Source organism: Lichenostomus cassidix, chromosome 3, assembly GCF_008360975.1.
Source record: "Lichenostomus cassidix isolate B80296 chromosome 3, HeHo_3.0, whole genome shotgun sequence".
Lineage (NCBI taxonomy): Eukaryota > Metazoa > Chordata > Aves > Passeriformes > Meliphagidae > Lichenostomus > Lichenostomus cassidix.
The window spans coordinates 43809232-43831393 of NC_139483.1; the positions used below are offsets into that span (position 1 = coordinate 43809232).

The 22162-nt window shown below is 39.3% G+C and overlaps 1 protein-coding gene across 2 annotated transcripts in view; it reads left to right on the forward strand.

Annotated features, from left to right (window-relative positions):
• Positions 1-12198: 12198 nt before the first annotated feature.
• The window catches only part of RYR2 (ryanodine receptor 2), a 383225-nt gene continuing 373261 nt past the window's right edge, over positions 12199-22162 (forward strand). For both annotated transcript variants that reach the window (XM_085055535.1, XM_085055538.1), the window contains exon 1: positions 12199-12469. In XM_085055535.1, the coding sequence (XP_084911661.1) occupies positions 12422-12469 (48 nt within the window). In that variant the 5' untranslated portion in view covers positions 12199-12421. The remainder of the gene's footprint in view (positions 12470-22162) is intronic.

Consider the following 22162-nt stretch of genomic DNA (forward strand, 5'->3'; position numbering starts at 1 on the left):
ATGATATCCTAAATCATGCCTGCTTAAAAGAATTTGTTTTGGCATACTAAGAAGAATTCATAGCAGAAAAAATTAATAAAAATAATTTCAAATTGATACCTAGTTTTTAAAATTTGCAATATAGTTAATGTGACATGAAGTAATATCTTGAAGGAAGCTGATGGATACAAAGAAATCTCAGCAAAATACTAAGGAAGCTGCAACTGGTAATAATACTGGGATGGCTGACAATCTTTATTATCTCTAAATCTAATCTTTATTATGTCAAGATTCTGTGGGATCAAGAACAAATCAAAGGCAAATCCAATTGGACTTTAAACTAGTGAATTTTGTATGCTCAAGGGCAAACCTGATAATCTAAGAAAACTGAGAAAATCAGGCTTTTTGTACTTCAAGAAATGCAGTTACTGACTGTTGCAGGGTTTAAGGAAATGACATAGTTATCTCAACTTGAGCTGAAATATTTCCTTTAGCACAATTCCAATGATCTGCCTCCTTTTGCCATGTCTGATTAAGACGGAATTCTTTCTTCTTTTTAATAATAGGGAAGCAGAATATGTAAAATACTCCATTGTGTAAAACCAAATCAAAATACATCACTGACTGATCCTTCTAAAATACTTAAACATTGTGAGTAAATCCATCATCTTTCCCCCGTCATTGGTTCTTTGGGCCTACAAATGTTGAAATGAAGGGAAGGGACAGGTGAGGCTGATGGACAGTTGTCATCTAATCCTGACAGATATTCTGTCCATCTCCACTGAGCAGAGACTGAAGGGTGTTGTCATTCCCTGAGTTAAGCTAAATCCATGACACCAAACGGAATCTATATAATGTACAACAGTTGGGTTTCACCATCACCTCCTATCTCGTTTTCTTTTCTACCCTCCTCTTAAAGGTCTTTTTCTGACCTTTGTGTGTGGGTGTTTTCCTAGGAGGTGTGACTTAGCTGATCAAGGCTGTGGCATGTCTTGTTTCCCTGCTAGGAACCCATGACTAAAAGGGCAGCTAAAAGCAGCATTGTAGTCATCAGACACTGCTAGGAGTTTGCCAGGTTTTGGAGTGGCTGATAAGACAATGTGCTGGGTCTGTCTTTTCCCAAGTGTGAGTTGAAATAGAAGTTATTTTTCCATTCTAATATCCATGTTTTCTCCACTTTACTGTGTGGGTTTGGTTTGCTACAAGGAAGTAGTACTGATTTAGTAGTACTGATTTTAGCTAACTGTAACTTTTGTGCTCGCTTTCAACAATATTATTCAATACCAGAAAATGCTACATGTCTTACACAGAAGTCAAATGTGCTTATAACAACTTTCTCCCAGCCCTAATCAAAGACCAAGATGTCTTCCATATGCAGGTGTCTCCCGCAATCATTTTTTAAGCACAGAAGACAGAAAGCATGATCTAGGCCTTTGCTCTCCACTATTTGGAGCATGGACATAAGTATAATACATAAATTTGAGGGATTTTGCTTTAAGTTTGGCAAAAAATAAAGTTGTGCATCTTGCCATACACAATGAAGCAAATAAACTCAGCTCTGTTGATAAAGCTAGTTTTCTGTGCCAGTTCAAGTGGACTAAATAATACTTTTCAGCTGCACCTCCTTTTTGAATGGGCAGAGCTCAGAGGAGGTGGTTATGAAAGCACCACAAAGGAAAATAAATGAATGGAAATATCACTACAAATAGCTACCTCCTTGAAATCCAGTATACATTCAGTTCCTAGATTGTTTCTTTCTTTTACCAGTAGTGAAGGATAATTAGCTTCAGGGACTGTGGGAACCTGCAATTGAAATAGAGTTGTGATATCCTGCAAAAATAACATTGAATGGACAATGGGGAATCACACTTAATAGAAGAGGAACTACCAAAGTGACTATTTGAATGACAAAACTTTATGTCAAGACCCATTAAATGCCCTCATTTGTCCTTGGCCAGGACTAATATTTAATTTGACTTTTTTGTCTTGCCTGTGAACAATTATGTTTATGAATTATGAGAGCAGATCCAAAGTGCAGGGGCCACTGCATGCAAAAGTCACAGTTCTTTCCCCTGTAGTTGACTGACATCAAAATACAGCTGAAGAACTCAACAACCAACCACTGATCACATAAACTGGGGTGGAGGGAGGATAAAAAGTAGCAATACCGCTGCAGAGAATAGTTATCCTAAAGCTAGTGTTATGTGACTGGGGAAAAATTGTTAAAACAGTTCACTCCCTCAAGGTCTTGTTTGGCTTTAATTAAAAATACATTCAGCTGTCAGTAGGAAAGATCTGCTATGTGGTCTAAAGAGAAGTCTGTCTTCTTGACCAGTAATAAAAGCACATTTATGCAACAGGAGAAAAACAGTCTTAGTTCTGTCATTCTTAAAGTCTAATTCAGAGCAGAGGGGGCAGTTGGTGCTGCTCTATTTGCACTGAGAGCTCCATCCTCACAATGCTGATGAGCATAAGACCTACAGTCTTATCTATGTTTGTATGTTTAGTCTCATTACACCTTTTCTGTGGATAAGACACGGGAAGAACGTCAACATTATCCTTTAGGATCACCAGCCAGGGACTGAAATGGATTTGCAAATTATGTGTTTCTGTTAGGAGACAAGCAATGAATCACTAACAAATTGTTGCCTTCTGCTAAATCAGCAGAAACATGAGTGTCCCATTGTTAAATGTTTATGAGCTCCTTTTAATAGTTTCCTGTAACAGCTCAAAATCTACCAATATTGTTCCAAAGTATAAAATCCTTATTCTCTGCTGCTTTGTAGTGATATACATCTGGATAGTGTGGGTGTAAAATGTTATCAGTCTGTTGTGGGAGAGCTTTACACCCACTTTTTTGCTGGTGACTACACATGCTAAGAGGCAAGCATGGAACCAAGCCTTTAAAAAACCTTCTACAAGCAGATTAGGCAGAGCTGTCACAGAAATCTGAGCTGCAGTGCTGCTGTTAATGCTGGAAATCATGATGAATTGCTAAAAAAGCAAATGTTAATTGGACAATTAAAATCCCCATTTATGATATGCAGAAAAGCCTGGGGGTTCTACTTTAATGTAAAGCAGTGTGTTTCAACTGAAACCATGTCTGCCTTGAAATGACATGTGGAAATTTACTTATATATGATTTATAAACACCTGCATATTTATGGATTTCTCTAATTCCTAGGTGGGTGACTCTTCAGTGCAGTTTCCCTTCCTTGCTTAGGAATATGCTGGCCTGTTAGAAATGTTGAAACTGGATGATGCTTCAGTCATCCCGTGGTGTGAGAACACTTGCTCTACTCAGACCAAATCATCCTGCCCTGAGCTGCCCTTTTCACACTGTAATTACCAGGAGGTGAGCCCAACTGAATTTGTTATAAAATCTCCAAAGCTATTGAAATGACCTTGGTAACCTCAAAGAGAAGATGACCTTAAGTGGATCACATAAGTGGAGTAAGAGTGATTTTCTTGCATTTAATGAAGTAAAATCATACTACTCAGAGTGACTCACTAACACCACTTTTCAGTTGTTACTTCATAGATACAGTTTTTATGTGATTATTTTGCTGTATCATAAAGCACACAATGTAGTGTCATATAAACATACTTAACAGGCTGAAAAAGAGCTGTGTGCTAAAAGGAGTGAGAAGAAAGATACAACAATACTACAATTGATACTATAGTACTGATTAATATAATATATTAATAAGATCAAAGAGACAAAATAAAAAATAAAGATGGGAAATACCTAATATATTACCTGATATTCTCTTTCTCTTTCAGTGACTAGCAAAATTAGTCTCTGCTGTCAGGAAAGCAGGAACACCTTATTTATTAATTTGCAATGATGCAAGGAGGAAACAGTTCAGTTTGTTTTCACTGATCACTTGGTGAAATACCCTGCAACTGAGAAAGATGTTAGAATTGCTTTTCAAAATGCCGTGTTCCAGGAAATGTAAAAGAACTTTTCCTATGGAATCAGCCCGAGCTACGTGATGTACAGCAGAATCCATGAACTGGGAGGGAGAACTAAACAGGAAGAACAAGGAACTAGTATTCCTGAAAATTATGTGAACAGTTCTACCGAATACTGAATAGTCACATCTAAGATTTTAGTGATGATACAAGATGATCCATCAAGAGGTGGAAAATATTTTTGAAACAGTGAATGATTTGTGTATTGTTGGACCCGAGAGTAATTGGGTTTTAAGCAAGATTAAATGAGAACTTTGTACATTAAAGGGAAACTCATTGTTGTTAAAAAATCGACTGTATGAATGATTGTGAAACATTTTCAACCCAGATCAAAATGTTATGACTGGAAATGAAGGGAGAACTAGATATTTTCTGTTTGCATCAATTCTTTGCTTGCCACAGAAGCTGACTAGAAACTAGACCTCACAGATTTTAGGTCCAGTTCAACACAGCAAACTGTATCTCTCTTTAAAATAACAACACAAACCCACAAATCTTTCCTTTTCAGAATTCAGCATATTATACTCTATAAATTTTGATTTAGATGCATTTCAACATGTGCCCTTATTTTGTTCAGTGAACAGTCACAAACAGGTGCTGTTTCCAGTTTCTAGGGGTGAGGAGCTTTCTTAGTGCTATGGGATGAGATATTAGGTACCTAAATGAAATATTTATGTAATATAGTTTCCTTACAGAGCTTCAGAAAACAGTTTTCTTTTTATTTATAGAAGTAAGTGAACCATAGCAAATATAAGTTTTGTGCTCTAGCACAAAAGTAAGTAAGTGCTGTTAATGTCTTGATTTATTCCTGGTGTGTGATATAAGACTCCACTTTAGGAATTCTACTATTCCTTTATAATAAAAACTATTGTTTTTCAATAAATGAATCTGTCTTTTTCTGTTTTACAATTGTTTTAATGAATATTTTCTTTTATATTAATGAAACAGACATTTGAATGTCGGTTATTTGCTATATATCATTTCCCAGATACCTTATCTACAACAGTTAAGTGCTTGTTGTGACTGGAATGTAATCTCAGTGGTTTTGGTTCTGTTACCTCCATGGAGCTTTCACTTCTTAATGGCTGCAGAGACTAATCTTGAGTTAAGAGCCAAACATTTTTTCCTCTGCAATACTGCAATGATGTTTAGATTTGTGGCTTTTAATGTCAAAAGGAAATTATAGCTCATGCATGCCTTTCCAAGCAGAATAGCTCATGTAGAGGACATTAGAATGACTTAAAGGACAACTGGAATAAACTCATCATAATTATAAAGAAAAACAAATTCTTTAACCTGTGTAATTATCCTATATTAAAGAAATTAATAATTAACAGTGAAACCTGGGGCCTGTGTTTAGGCTGGCCTGTGAAATGATGGTGGGGAAAAGTAGCCTTGTTACAGATTTCTACCATGACTATGGAGGGAACATCTATTTTTTTTCTGAGTTATCTGCACTGGCATGTGCACAGAGTTATTTGTGCTTACGTACAGCATGTAATGCTCGTCCTTCTGACTTTGTCACCCAGTGAGGGAGCAGAAACAATACTCTGTCACTTACATGACACCACAGACATCACAGAGGCTGTGGGAAGTATTCTAAGGCAAAACTCTCTGAGAACTTTTAACAGTCCTGAACAACAAATATATTAGTGAACCATTTAGCACACAAGTTTTGACTAAAAAAAAGGCTAAATTAGGTTCTTCACCCAGAGAGTGGTTGGGCACTGGCACAGGCTCCCCAGGGAAGCTGTCATGGCACCAAGCCTGACAGAGCTCAAGAAGCATTTGAACAATGCTCTCAGGCACATGGTGTGACTCTTGGGGTGCCCAGTGCAGGACCAGGGGTTGGAATGGGATCATCCTTCCAATTCAGCACATTCTCTGATTCTAGTAATTTGTTCACAGTGAATAGTTTGCCTAGTAATAGCTGTAGACCTGCACTTTTTGTTGTCTTAATCACAATTCAAATAATTCACAATTCATAATTCATAATGCAAAAATAATGTTTGCATTATGAGTAGCTTAAGTTTTGGTTTTAAGTGTCAGATGGTGTTTTGTGTCTTGTCTTTGTGTCTGTGTCAAATATTGGGCTCTATGTTACAATACACTTTTATTCTCGCAGCTTCTTCAGGCTACTATATCAACAGCTCACAGAATATTTATGAGAAAAATACATTTCACTTGCTGGCATAAAGGATATCCAGATGGAGAATGGTCAATCCAGCTGAGTTTTGCATTGATTACCAAATTCTTTTGTCACTGATTTATAAGCATTTTAAGTAATGTAAGTATTTCCCCATGGAAGAATATTCTTTTCATTGGCTCTAAAGACAAAAGAATTGGTTACTTCTCCATAAGCTGCAAAAAACTTTGACCTTTGGTAGCCAGTATCTGATTAATTCTGGTAATGCATCCTAGGAGAATTTTCCTGTTGTTCCTAGCGTTTGTGTTGTCTACCTTCATCCTTCTCCCACCCACAGTTGTTTGTCTCAGCAACCAAGGAAAAAACATTCTCTGTCTTTATAGAACAAAATGCAAGTCTGCTGTATCACAGAAATGCCATTTTTTTTAAAAGAAAGTGTGAAAATAATGCCTTCTTGAACAAGTTTACTTGAGGTTGTCAATTCTCCTAACAGTTATTTGCAGTCCTCACGTTTCAGAGTAATGCTATGGCTACTAAAATTTCTCCCAGACAACTGCCTGGTACTTTAGAAACAGAGCTGTTAAATATCACAGAACTGAACTTCATAGCAAATGTTGTCATGGTAGGGACAGGGGATGACATTTTTCTGGTTTTATAAGTTTACTGAAAATTATACAGTGGATTGCTGGATATTAATGAAAAGAAGGGATTTACCTGTCTTTGCTCGTGAGAGTTATATAAGTCCTCAGATATTAACTCATTCAGAATAAATCAGGAACATGGAATATCTAAAATCTTACTTTAGAACATTTAGGAAAATCTTGAAGAGCTGATTTTCTCCACTATTTGCAACAGCATTGATTTTTAAGACTGACATATGGGTTAACATAATTTATTAACAAAATTAGAATTACCTTCCTATTGATTCCTTTTCATTGGCTAAAAAATGATGGCATTTCAGTTGCAAGAATGCAAGTTGAAGGAGGCACCAAAACCATCTCCATTTATCCATAAAAGTCTGAAAGATGGATATATCCTTATATACATTAGAGCCACATAGTGCATGTAAATAGTTGCATAGTGACATAACCTGTTGCAGGACTGAGAATCTGAGGAAATTCTATTTTGAGGATGCTATGTAATGGGCTCTTTTAATTTAAACAAACATTATTTAGAAACATAGTATGTTATTGCCCCCCCAAAAATGGCCAAGTGGGGGGGGGGGGAAAAACCTACCAAAAACTATTTCTTCTCAGTTTGTATCTCCCCACAGCTTCCAGCGTATTTATCAGAGAGTGCATTAGAAAAAGATTAAAAGAGCAATAACAACTCAAAGGAGACAGGAACATGAAAACACAAGCAAACTATTTTCCCCCAAAATCTAAGCCACAAGGTCCATAGCTCCTCCTTAGTGTTAATAATTTCCTACACCCCCCATCAAATAATGAAAAGAGAAACTAAAAGATTTGAGCTTTCCCAGGAAGGATGCTTCAGACAGTGATGGTTTCTTGTTCTTGGGTTAGAAGAGTAGATTTCCAGACTTTGGCAGAGCCACGTTCCAGACTAGACCTAGACATGAGCTCAGTAGCTGCAGAACAGAAGTTCTTATAAAATGAAAAGCTTCACTGTTTAAATTTTATTATAACACTGTATCCCTGTGTAAATTCTTGCATACAGGCTAAATATAGAGTACAGAACAGGCACCTAATGACAGACATGCAGTTAACACTTATACTGTATTTTAGTTCAGGATAAACACTAATTGAAGAAAATGCAGTATATTATTGAACTCCAGGGAGATCATGACAAGCATATAACTAAATTATTTTAGACATAATTATTCTCTCTTAATCTCTGCTAATCTGCAATAAAATCTTCTTTAAAATTCAGTGTGGAATCAGGTCTACTAATTTTATTCTTCTTTCCAAGTCACGTTTGGGACATAAACTGTCATAGATTTTACATTGATTCAATTTTATTGACCACAGGGTGTTGATTTATGACATATGATAGGAGACACAATCTTTTTAGTTTTACACCATTTGGAATAACATGTTTGCAAGGTTGATATTTGGCTAAAAAGCCTGACATGCTGTAAGAAAGAGCAGCACCAGAAAGAAATGATAGTATCTTACCCATTTCATTCCTACTGGCATTATCTTATTCTGTGCTTCCAAGAAGAAAATGTACTGTGGTAGTATATTCTGCTAGAAAAAAAAAAACAAAGAAACACCTGGGAATTCCCTTCATGTTACTGAATACTGAATGTTCACAATACTTGTTACTAACCAGACAGCAAACATTGTTTGTTTCACATAGGTTACTACTCTGAGTGTGTGCATACAAGCTTATCTACGCATCTTCCAACATTTAATTGATATTATTAAAATTTATGAAAATAAAGTGTTAAAGTTCTCATAATAGTGTAAATTTATGTTCAGTTCAGAGTCCTGCTGTGATACCTCACAAGCACCGTCATGCTGGTGCTGCTGTACTGCCTCTGCATCGCACCAAGAAACCTGTTTTTTTGTAAAAATTGCTAAGGACATATTATGGATCCTCACTGCACTGCTGCCTTGATAAACTAGGCTTGCAGGACAAGAAGCCTTTGCTGTGGAAAGGCAAAATGCACGAAGTAAAATATCTGTCATAGTGGCAATTACAAATGTGCACCAACATGGGCAGATTTCAAGTGGGATTTTAAGAAGAACCTAACAAGAACAGGATCACAAAAGGACAACAGTAAGCAGCAGGTGGGAGAAATGGACCAAAAATTTGAAAGGCTGCTTCTAGATTGGGTGAAAAAGAAGTAGGCATGCTACATGCATGTCATAAGACAACTAGATGGCTAGTGAAACATAAACTAGAGCTGGAAGAGAATAACAGTTTTCCTGTGAAAACTTTTTGTTAATCTTCAGAGGTTGTGTTTGAACCTTTAAAGTCACAGATCAGTATAGGATTGTTGTGGCAGAAGTAAAAACTTTTTTCCCTCCATTTTTTTCTGTGGAAAGCACAGTTTTCAGTTGGTGATAAAAATCTTCAGACTTGTGGAAAACAGTGGGCATAATGAGATTTAAATATATATATATTGAAATTGATGAAATTGATCATTTCATATAGATTGAAAATGAGCAAATAACAGTGGGGAACACAAAGTTAATTGCTATGGGATTGACAGACATCTTGAACCTTGGGACAGGCAGTCCTGGAGCAGGGAGCCCTGCTCTTCTGCACCCACACAAAATATGAAGTTCTTCTGAATTCCACCTGTAAATATCAGGTCTGGAGGATGTTTATTCTTTTGCTTTTCCTACTTGTTCATCTAAGAAACAATTCTGTGAACTTTACATTACTTCCTGCTATGATAGAAACTATCATGTTATTCCCATTTTTTAACCATTATTGTCCATTATTTTAACCAATCAGTGATTTTTAATTTTTCAATGCAATTAGCCGTAACTGCTGATTAAAACCTCACATCAGCTAAAATTCTGGAACTATAATAAGCATTTGGCACATGTTCATATGTGTACTGCACATATGAATATTTGTTCTTGATGAATAATTTAATGAGAAGCTGTACTTCCACCTACATTAGGACTTTATCACCTTGTTTGGAAAGTTTTCAGAAGAACCTTTTACCTTTACTGCTTTTTAATTTTTCTTCCTAAGCAAATTATCAAATGTAGCCAGGTGTGGTGCATGGATCTCTGTTACTGCATGATATGTTTTGAACTAAGTGGAAAATTCCATCAATTTAACGGAAGGTTAATAGAATCATACATGCTCCTAGCCATTTCATTAGAACAGATGCATGGGTAAAGAAGGCAGCAGATAACACTCCTTGGTCCCTGAAAAACTGCAGCATACATTTCACTCATATTAGACATCAACGAGTCTGTGTGTTAGAGAAATATCACTGCCCTAGCATGGAGAAGCTTCAGAAGGAGTTTTCATCTTAAACATCAAGGAGTCTAATTATGAGCTCCAAATCTATAAGAAATGAGGTAACATCAGTTCCACAGTTCTTGGAATGACTTTCATGATGTCATAATGTGCCAAAAACTGTACAAAATGTTTCAGGCACAGATGTTATAGTGGACTGTTTATATTTTTTTTGCTTTCTTTTTCCTATAATGCCCTTGCCTTACATGCAGCAAATAGAAAAGGCATCTAATCTGTTACTCATCTTCAAAGCCTTATGGAAAGTACTCTGTATGTTCTACGATCCAGACCTTGGACCATGTGAACTAAGATTTACTACCATATGAAACACATTCACAAATAGTTGTGCTGGAACTGACTTGGCTGCTAAGCAGGAGAAAGTGATAAATAGTAGGATGAAGGATATTTGTCCAGTGTGTTTTCACGAAACCTGATTTTTTAAACTTATCCAAATTCAGAACATTTCTTCATAATCGGGGTCTGTTTCAGTAAGTATCTCTCAGTCTAAATAATTTGGAGAACAGGTATGTAAGATGTTTGAATGAAATAGGAATGAACAATGTCAAAAATGTCTTTCTTTTATCATTGTTAGAAAAAAATATATTCAGTCAGTAGTAAGCTTGAGAGGTAAAAATCACTGGAAGACAGCAGGAACCAAAACCAGGAAATTATAGAGGCAATGCATAAGCTGTCATAACTGTGGAGTGCTGTGGCTAGCACAGTTTTTCCCATGAGAGGTTTTCTTGTGTTTTGTAAATAAAGATAAAGTTTGGATGTTTTGGAACAGTGTCCCAGAACTTGGGCAGTGCAGGCCTGGCCATCAGGCCTGGGGGAAGGCTTCTGACTGACCAATCTGGGTGACTTTTGAGAACTCTATAAATGTGATGAAATCAAAACAATAAAGGTCATTCCTTCTTGCCACCGAGAACCGATGCATTCATTACTCTGCTAGCTGCTCAACAGCGACAGAGTTCATCTGCAGAATCTCTACATTAAACATTTGTACATTACTTGCTCTAGAGGTCTGATGGGTCATGATTACTCTTGCAGTTTCCAATCTGTCAGAAGAAGAGGTTTTCTACTGCTGGAAGTAACGATAAAATCTCATAGTGCCACACTTTTTCATGATGTCCTTGAACGGCATAAAGTTACAGATTACGGGTATGGCTCCTATTGAAACACTTTCAATGTATTTTGTTATGCTAGTTAAGAGTCTGTTTACCAAAATAATTGTGATTTCATAGGTTTACCAGTTTTGGTCCTTCAAAAGCCTTCTGCACTCACACATCCCTCACACATTTCACTCTGTCAACGATCCAGAGTTAATTTTACTCTTTTCTAAGACATCCTGTTATCCTCACCTCATGACCATTGCATCACATTAGCAGAGCCTCTCTGCCATATGCTTGTTCCAGAGTGCTGTTACTGTTAGAAGTCCAGCAGCTCTCGTGGCTTGCCAGACTTCTTTCTGGAGGCCAAGCATCCTCCCTGATGGACTGATGTGTCCTTGAAAGGTAGGATCTTTGTGAATGCTCCTGAAAGATGAGCTATTCCACGGCAATCCTTGACTTCACCCTATGAAAAACGCATGGTAGCTATCCTTCAAGGAAATGGTATTTTAAAGCTTTACGTTCACCCTGAATTAAGCTCACTCACGCTATGGCTCAAGTACAACACCGGCTGAAGCCGTGTTGCACCTTCCATCTCTTCTCCCCGACAGTACGATCGGCTGGCAAAAAAGCCGGCGCGGAGCTGTTCAATTCTGCCTGTCCTGAGGCATCTCTCAATGCAGCACATCACGCCTAACTCCTGCGGGACAGCCGTGCCCAGGCGGGCAGGGCGCTGGCCGGCCTTGCCGTGACTCCCGGAGGAGCTGGGGCAGCCCCGGGCTGGGGCTGTGCGAGGTGAATGCCAGGCGGCTCGGGCAGCGGCCGCCGCCGCCCCGGGCGAACCCCAGAGCCGAGCCGAGCCGAGGCGAGCTGAGCCGGGCCGGGCGGCAGCCGCCTCTCCGCCGAGCACCGGCAAGGGGCGCTGGGCGGCGCGTTTGGAGTGCGGAGGGAGCGGGCTGCGGATCACCTGCAGCGGCGGGGGGGCCGGGAGCTCCGCCTCCCCTCCTCCCCCGGTTAATCGCATCCCCCTCCCCGCGGCAGGCACAGGCAGCCGGGCAGCGCTGTCAACCTGCTGCAGGCGCACGGCAGCCGCTCGCAGCCAGGGCTGGGCTGGGGCCGCCGGCTCCGCCGCCCTCGCACTTGCCCCAGCCCCAGCCCGGTGCGGCCGTGAGCCTCCTGCCGCCGCCACCCCGCGGGGAGCGACCGCCGCCGCTGTCCGCCCGGGCAGCGGGAGCAGCGCCCGGCAGAAGGAGAGACAGGGGGAGCCATGGCCGAGGGGGGCGAGGGCGAGGACGAGATCCAGTTCCTGCGAACTGTAAGCGCCGCGCCGGCTTCTCTCAGCTCAGCTCCGCGCCGTGGCGGGGCAGCGCCGGGCCGGGGGCTGCGGGGGGAGACGCCCGGGGTGGGAGCCGGGCGGGGGCAGCGGGGCGGGAGCGAGGTGTCCCCGCCGCCCCGGGGCTGCGCTCGGAGGGCTCCGGAGCCCCGGCGCCGTGCCTCCCCACCCGGCAGCGTGCGGCTCCGTGCCTGCTCCGCTGGCCGCGCCGGGGTGAGCGGGAGGGGCAGGCGGCCGTGCTCGCCCCGGGCGGGGGAACCGGGCACGGTAACCGGGCACGGTGAGGAGCGCAGCCGGGCGGGGGGCGAGCGGCGCTTCCCCAGCAGCCCCGCTCCGCGCTGCCTTCCCGGCGCCGATGTGAGCGCCTGCTGCAGATACTAACCCAGCCGCCGTCCCCAGCGCGAAAGCTGCAGTCACTCCTCTTGCAAAAATAGGCTGAGGGGAAAAAAAGCGCCTCTCCCACTCTGTCCCCTCCCCACGGAGGTTCCCACTAACTTGCAGGCGTTCTCCTCGCTGCGCACAGACTAATACGGCTTTTTCTGGCGTGCGCATCCTTTCGTTACTTCGGTCCAGAGCATGTTAAGGCACTAGAGCGTTTCTTCCTTCCGTTTAATTGATACATCAGGACTGCTGCATCTAATGCTTATCTGGATTATGTTTCTTCAAGCAATGCTTTAATTTACCTTCTCGGCCATCTCTCCAGTGCCGTTCATATGCACAATTCTTGCAAGTTTTGCAGATAGGCATTTTTGAATGGCGGTGTATACAAACCGTGGCACGGTTTGAGGAAAAATTGCTGAGACATTTGTTAAGTACAGCTGAAAACACTGAGACTGTAGGATAAAGCTCAACTTCCTTTTTATTTAGTACAGTCTGATTTAGAAAATGTTCACGTTCAATGTCTTGTAAGAAAATACATCTAAAGAGGGGTGGAAAGCAAGCCACATAGATTGTGTGAAACATATTCATATGCTGTTTGCAGCATTGTGAGTCCTAGATCTCAGTCGACTTCTATTTCTATCAGAAACCGTACAATAATAGATTTATATCTTATTGTTATTTTTTTTCTGTTTGTTTGCTTGAGGATTCTTGGAAAATCTGCTTTTACAGGACATAGCAGCTGTTACGCAACACTGGCAGGAAGATTGGCAACTTTTTCCCGTCAGTGTTATGTGACTTGTATTGTAGTGTTGCCTAACACCTAAAGACAAAACAGAAAAATACTTCTGTGAAAGATAATTTGTCATCTCAATTTATGAGAGGTTTTTATTAGTATTTCTCACTGGTAAAGATTTTTGGAAGACTTGAATAGTGGCAGCCTTACTGCAGGCTTGAATGTTAAGCTTAGTTCATGTTATCTGAATGCTTAATGGGGAAGGAGAAGCATTGAGCATGCTAATACAGCTCAGCACATATACAGTAATGTTAAACTCCAGCACCTGACAGCAGCAGCATGTTATGTAAAACAGCACTCCTGATAATGTGTGTCAAGCTTAATACAGATTTGGCAAACCCAGTCTTAGATAATACTTAAAAATGTTTAGAATGTTGTACCAGTGGTAAAATGACCTTGAACATGGTAAACTGAGGCTTGGTTGAGGGTCATTGTGTAGTTAAATCAAAAAGGCCTGAGAAACCCATTTCATGTGAAGTTTTGAATCTGTAGTCTGTAGTGGTATGTAGAGTAGTGCTTTTCACTCTTCCTTCCACTTTGTCCAAGTTAGGAGCATTACTTGGAGAAGTCAGTTGCCTTCAGACATATTTTTTGGTGTAGTCTTCCATCTGTCTATTCTTAGAAAGCTTGGATTAGTGGTCTCTGAAGCTATTAGATGTATGTAACTTTCTGAATGCCATTGATAGAAAGCACTGGAAATTTGATATTACCCTGGTAATTACTGCAGTTTTTCTTTTTAGTTATTTATTTTTAAAATACTAATTAGGAACAGATGGATTCATAAATGTTTTGTAGATAAACAAGAACTTTTCAAAGAACACCGTATGCAAGCAAAAAGCATTCTGTGCTTTGAATACTTTCAGGATGACATCTGTAGGCCTGCTACATGTAAACAGTGCTCTTCATATTTTCATCTTTTAGTAGGACCTGATAAACTTCCTAAAATCTTGAGAGTTTACCGTGGAATGTAAACATTATATTTTTTTAATGTTTAAAGATGCACATGAGATTTTACTCAATTGAAAATGCACTTTTTTGCATTAAGCTACTAAACTGGATTTGTGTTTTTGCCACATGTTGATTGGAAATTCCATTTTTCCTTTCTTCTTCACATATTCCTATATGTCTAATGATTCCTCCTCTTTACTTGCTGCTCTTATTATTTTTTCCGTTTTGTACAAGTGGCATTAAGCATTACCTCCTGCAAATTCTGCTGCTAGGATGAATTTCTGTTTCTTATGGGAATAATTTGAGTTTGACACGTCACTTCTGAGAATTGAACACAACCTGTTAATTCCTGTATTTCTGGAAGCATCAGACCCTTTGTTGTTTGAGGTGACTTGAGACAGACTGGAGCTCAGCTCTGTCCTGCTCAGTTCTCCAAAAGGAACTCTTCTGTAGACCTGTGAATTACATGCTTCTCTGCAACCAGGGATCTCCCTCATTAATTTGCCAAGTGCTCCAGGTGGAGATGACCTGGTATTATATGTGGCTTCCTGCAGGCTTGGACATACATTCTCCCGGCTTCTCCCATGGAATGCACACATACTGTGCAGGAGAAGTGAAGGGGAACAAGTATCCTGCCATGCTTTTATTAGTGGTGCGTCTAGGGAGGAGTTCTTCCCTGTAGCGGAGTTTGTCTTGTTTTTTGGGTTTTTTTTAATATTAGAAAGGCCAAAGGTATGTATAAAATAGATGTTCACTCTTTAGTCTTTACAGTCAAGAATTTAAAACATTTGTAGTTAATATTGAAATGACCTATTTTTTGATTGTTTTTATTTTTTAAATTTTTTTAAGATGTGTAATTTGACCAGAGTGAAAATAATTTAAAGTTCCAGGAGAGAACAGAAAATATTTTTCCCAAAATGCGAAGGCTCCTTCCTTAATGAGCAGGTGCAAGGACTGTTTTTTGTCACACAGAACCCCCACAAGGGAAGGCCTTTGCAAGAAGTGGGGTGGAAAGTGGGTGAGAGGATTAAAACCAATTGCAAGGTTTCAAGAAATACTGCCTATATTTATCCCTTATATTTGTTAAAGGTGTCCTGACTTTCAGGAGCAATGTGTACCTAAAAGTGATGAGAAATGTGTGATATAGCTATTTGACCTTGTGATGCTCCTGGTGGCAGTGTGTATGGTTTTCTGGAATTGTGGAGTTTCTTAAATTAGAGGCAGATCTGCTTTTAGCTGTTTATGGTAGGAGACACCAACAGGACACGCTGAAGTAGGGCTGCCAGGGTTGTGGTCTTTTTCACTGTCGTCAGAGACAGTGAAGACTACCATGCCTGTCAGGAATCAGAAGCATAATCAGCATGAGCAGTGCATGTTCCTCAGGACTGATGGAGTCATCACCTCTCTTTCATCTCTTTTTCTTTTTTTTTTTTTTTTTTTTTAAGTTTGGAATGCTGATGTTCCATGTCGCACTTTTGTCTAATGCCTTTTTTTTTTCCTCCTTTTTTAATTAGCTTGCAGTAAAACAGAACCTTTTGCTTGTGTGAATGTATTCTCTGCTGCCTTATTTTCTAAATGAATTTAATAGTTCTGGGTGTGACTGCCAGTAGAAAGCGTAAGTGTACTTTGTAACACTGGAGTACTTTGAAATAAATTTAAACATTACTTAGGATTCATGTTTGACATGCAAAAGATTTTATTCAGCCAGTGCTGGCTTTTTATACTTAAGATAATAAAAGAATGAAGTTTATGGCAGAGAATTTTGAAAAGAAGAGTGTAATGGGTTCACATTTCAAGAACAGGAGTTCTGTGATTTCAGAGTCGCTTCTATTTCGGATATTTCTCATTATGGCAGCATTTAAACAATGAGTGCCACTTTGAATCTGACTAAAAGTCATATGCTTACATGCAATCTTAAATGAAGATTCTGTGGAATCAGAGGACACAAAAGGAACCAGAAGAAACAACAGTTGAAGAGTATTGTAAGATAAGTAACTAAACATTAGAAGAATTGTTATGTGAATCTCTCAGTGAAACAGAATAGAGAATTTTTATTTTTTTAAATAAAAATCCCTTGACACATTTCATGCTCTGCTTATCTTTAAAGGGGTTTATGTTTATCAAAATATGTAAGGTTCTAGTAGCTGCAGTCATCAAACACGATTGCCAGAATGCACTGAAGAAATTGCTCAAAAGCAATCTTGGCTATTAGAAGCAATTTTAGAATCAAAGAATGCCGAGACCCACTTTGGGTATCCTTTGTTTATTTAAAAAAAGTGTTTCTTGTACTTGTCAGTATGTGACTTGTGAAGATACACCAGGGACTGGCACAAGAGACCACTGTTTAACAGCTCATGTGAGGGATGGCGTGGCTGAGATTGCAGCATTTGTACCTTCCTCTCTAAGGCACTGCACTGCAGTACAGATACTGAATATGATCTCAAATTCTATTCTGGAATTGAGCTGGACAGCTTGTTTGTAGTAAAGGGGTTTTAGCTAGGGCATATAGTTAGTTTCTTTTTTGGGAATTACATGTGAACTTTCTATATATGCATTTTTTTATTCCAAAATTGGTTGCCAAACATTTTTATAGCATCTTTAGGGCTATATTACTGGATGAAATAACTTGTCTAGTGCATGTACTATGTTGTCCTGTGTTCTGCATCTGGGAGTTTTCTTTATTGGATGTGTGGGAAGGCACCTGAGGAAACTCTGTAGCCAATAGTTGGTCCACCAGGGACGTTTCTTGATAGCACTGTGAATCATCTGACTGATGTTCTGGGAGACATAGCTGCATTTCCTTTCACGGTCTGAAGATGTTTTGATGCATTCTGCTCTTTGGAATTGTGGAGACCTGAGGAAAATCCATTGTAGGAACTTAAAATGTGGACAGACTGTAAAGAGAGAATACCACTTAATTTCTGACCCAAATTTAGAATGGTCTTGAGAGCTGTGTCTTTCACTTCTCTGTTTATGTGCTATATTATTGCAGGTGTATTTTAAAGGTGGTTTTCCCTCTTACATGGCTGTGTGGAAAGTGCACAGGATGATTCTAATTCAAGAAAATAAGCCAGTCTTTCTTGAGAAGGGATATGGATTTGTTTTCCGTATTTCTCTGAGTCAAGGTAAAACATTGGAAACTGTGTGGAGGAGTACTGACAGTGGAGTGACCCCAGGATGCATGTGAATTAAATAGAAAAGACAGAAATGTTTTTTTTTTTTTTCTGATTTTTGTTTCATGTTGAAAAACTGCATTAGTTTTGGTTTTGTTTTCTGAGTTGCACCTAGGGTTTTGTTTAAATATTCTGATCTGACTGAAAAAGTATCTTTGTGTGGATGACACAAGGAAAGTCAAGAAGTGTGTATGCATTCCTATACTTCCTAATAAAACGTCAGTGATATAAGTTTGTTTTGTTTGGTGTCATGGTACTAGTGCATAAATAAATAACCTTTGAACTGTAAAATGACCACATTTTATCAGGGTGAATGAACCAATTTTAACTTCTTACTGTGTTTGTTTGACATGGTTATACCCTGGAATTTCTCCCCATACCAAAGCAAGGATAGCCTGGCATAATTTCTGTCTCCAGTCTGTATTCTGCTAAAGACCTGCACTGTGTTCTGCAGGTGTTTGGCACCTAAGCCATGTCTGGCTGTGTTGTCTGTACCACTCTGGAAATGGAGAGCCTCTGAGTCTGCCTCATGCATCTCAGTAACTGAGAAAAGGCATAAAGGAACTGCTTTTGATAGCAGTTTAAGCCTTCTATAGGCAACCACAGCATTGTGGGGCTTACTGCAATATTCTGTGACCATCAGAGGCATAGCAATGGTATTTCTTTGTTCTCCTTGTAACAAATAGAGCAGCTTAAGGGCACTGCCTGCCACATCACAAGAGGTCACCCCAGATTCCTAACAAAGACTAGCAGGAACTCCCATGGGGTTTTACTGCAATGTAGTTTTATGCTGCAGTCCCTTGTTATTAAGTGTGAGATTCATTAACTAGTTATGTATTCACTTATTAAAGAACTTCTGCTTTTTTTGTTTTTTTTTTTTAACATAATAACCATGGTGCAACTTGTGAGGTGAAGGGCTTAAACTCTTCAAATACATTGCTACTTCTGAAGCCCAGTAATGTTGCTCAGATATAGGTTGGAACAAACATTTTCCTGAGGCATGTGATTTAGCAGAAGCTTTGCTTGGCTTCTCAGAATTGCCTTAGAAAAAAAAACTGGTATCTAGATGCATTTTGTTAGGAAAGGGAAAGACATGATAGGTAAGATGTCATAACATGAGCTGTATTACCTTATTTGACAGCTGCAATTTCTATATGAATGTAATGCTATAATGGTCAGGTTTAAAGTAATATGAATGTGTTTATAAGAGCATTCACACCAGCAACTACGTTAAATTTTAAATAAAAGGATGATGTCATTCTTTCAGTATTGTGGCATATTTTAATATGTATCACGGACAGGAATGACTTCCTTATAATTGTGATGTGCTTGAGAAGTGTAAGTATATTGGGTTTCCTAGCAATTCACTAGAGTTCCCAGAGGGACTTTGGCGAAAATCTAGAAGGTATCATTCCGCCAGATGTATGGATCATTTAATTTTTAACATGGATGACATTTTGGTGCAGGAAAAGTTTTTTTTGTCACTGAGATGGAGTGACAAGATCATTACATTTTGTGAGACAGCTTCCCAGAGGATTTGAGTAATAATGCTGCATAACAACACACTTGTATTACCTGGTTGTCTTTTACTTGGCTGTGGGAAATAGTATCTGAAGGATATTAGCTGGCAGAACCAAATGCCAAGCACTGGCATGTCCTATCTCTACCTCTGTGAAAACCTCTCTGGAATCCTACTGCGAAAGCTGAGTGTACTGAATTTGAAGTATGTCTCTGCTTAAATCCTTCTTTCAAAGGAATGATGAAAGGAAGCAACACAAAATTTGCATTGGCTGTCTGTGAGTTTTCCTGAAGATTGCCAGAATGTGGAGTTGTATTAATGGAATCAAGCCAGAAATGGCTGTCTCTTACAGCTATATTTCTTCCTTTTAAACCAGGCAAAGCTGGGAAAAAACAAGTACCTGGGATTTGTGTGGGATGCATTCTTTGGCTTCATAAAAAGGAAAATGAGAAAGAGGAATGTATCTTCTTTTGCTGAATATGCCAGATAATTTCCCTTGGTGTATGAACATCTTCATTCCTGTGATGGGCAAGCAGAATTCTTTATATATAGAGTTAGGTGGAAGAATGAAAGGAATTTGAAGAGATTTCAAAGTAAGCCTGGGCAATTGCATAGATCTGCATCAGACTGAGTAAACTGCTAGATAGTAGGATCCACTCACTGGTAACTGATCCTCTGCGTACATCAGGAATATAGCCATGCTGATAAACATTTGAACATCACCTATGGTGTGTTTATTTCCTAGTTGTAAAGTGGAATAATTTAGTTAGAACTAACTGAGGCATGCTGAGCAGATCATTAAACCTCTCTCTGCAGACACGTGGTTTTCCTTCTGAAGCAGGATGAAGCAGGATCTTTGTAAAAGCATTTGGTTCCAGTGTTGACAGAAGCAACCTAAATGCCTATACAGATAGATAAGAGTTCTTAGCCCTGAAACAGTCACAAGAATTCTGTGTGGTCCTAATGCTGGGGATTTGCCTAGAAATAAGCATCAGTCATGTGACTTTTTTTATGTGATATTTTTGTCTGTTTTCCACACATTTATGAGGTGGGTTTTGCAATGCTAATGTATAGAGAGTTATGTGCATTTGCAGTCTTTATTGGAAGTAGAGGAAGATGGAATGCATATTCCCTTTTCCATGCAAGAGGAAAGTAAAACAATTCACAATATGTGATGCAGGGAAATACTCAGTAAGGTTCTCTCCATCCCCATTTCATTCTTTCTTCTGGTGTTACAGGTAATTTAATAGCCCTTCATTGCTTAATGGTTGGATAGATTTTCTTTTAAAAGCTTGTATTAAGTACATGTGGGTTTTGGGTTTTTTGCTGCCCCAGCTAACACAGAAAGCAAAGGTTTATCCTGTGCCATTCCGAATCTGCTGGGCTTTGACTTCATGCTGTTCCAGCTCTACTCCCTCACTGTTCCCACCTGGCTCTGTTGGGCTCAGCTGCCTAAATAAGCAGTGTGCCTAGTTTATTGTAGTCTTAGAATTATGTAGCAGGTCCTTCAGAAAAGCTTGTGAACAAAAGAAAAAACACTAGTCTAGTATTTAGTAATTGCAAGAGGGTGGTAGCTGCGCAGGTAAATCCATAAAACTCAAGTGCCATGGGTATTCTATCATTGTTGACTGAATTTCAGTAGGTGAAGTGTGTGAATTAATGATTCATACCCTAAGATGTTTTTCAGAAGGCCTTTACATGATGGTCTGACTGCCTGATCAGGTATGTCAGCCATCATTTAGTCTTTAATCACTTCTAATATGTCTCATGTAATGAATTATGCATTTAAAAAGTTACTACTTTTGATACTGGTACGTCACTGGAAGAAGAATCAGTGGAGGTCTGGTCTCCATTTTCATCTGACCAGGGTTCTTGTAGAAATGTCTTGTAAATTTTCTGTGATATGAGAAGGTTCCTGAAATCTTGTAGAAGGAATGTTGCATTTTTATATAGTTATGGAATATTGCAGTGTTGTGCCTCCAAGTCCATTTCTGGAATCTGTTAGCAGTATCTTGTACAAGGAAAGTACTGTGTTTGATCTGTACCCTATCTTTCTCGTGCATTTTAAGTTGCTTTTCTTTGGAGTTTCAAGATCTGAGTCCAAAACTTTGTTTAATCCCTCTCACTTTTGCTTGGTTTTGTCAGAGCCACTGAGATTCCTGTCTTCCAGTATTGGGTTTGATGGCTCTTCCTGATTTTAAGTGTGGCACAGCTTCAACCTAAGCCTGTGGTAGGACTTGCTATTGTCTGTAGTTAGGAATTTAAGAATTCATTCTAATTGATAGAAGGCTTATTTTTTCTTTTTTTTTTAAGAGGGCTCTTAAATTTTGAATTTCTTTCTTTCTTATTTCTTTTTTTCTTTTGAATTTGGCTCTTGATCTGACAAAGGACAAGGTCAGGTCTTTTTTTCTCTCTCAGAACAAGAAAATAAGTGTTTTTAAAATGTAACATAGCGTTTACTAAGTAAGTGAGAAGTTATCATAAAACTTTCAGGAAAATGTATTCAGAATATTGCTTGTCTTGATGTATGATTAGTCTGAATTTTCTTTCTCCTTTTCCTTTGCATGCTTCACCTCTGGGCAGCTTCATCTTTTTAAATGGAAAGACTCCAAAATCCTCAATTTCAACTGAGGATTTGAACAGAATTTGTCTAGAAAGGGAGAGGGATGGAATGTAGGAGGGAGGGATGTCAGAACTTATAGGTGAGCTTTGTCATCCTTTTGAGAGGCATGGTTTGTTGCCTGGCTTTTCTTAGGGAAAAAAAAAAGCTTTTGTATAGAAAGTGTAATTTAAGTTTAGATGCAAGAAGAAACACTTTCATTTTCCATGAGTGGGAGGTGAAAAATGAGTAATTAGGTAGT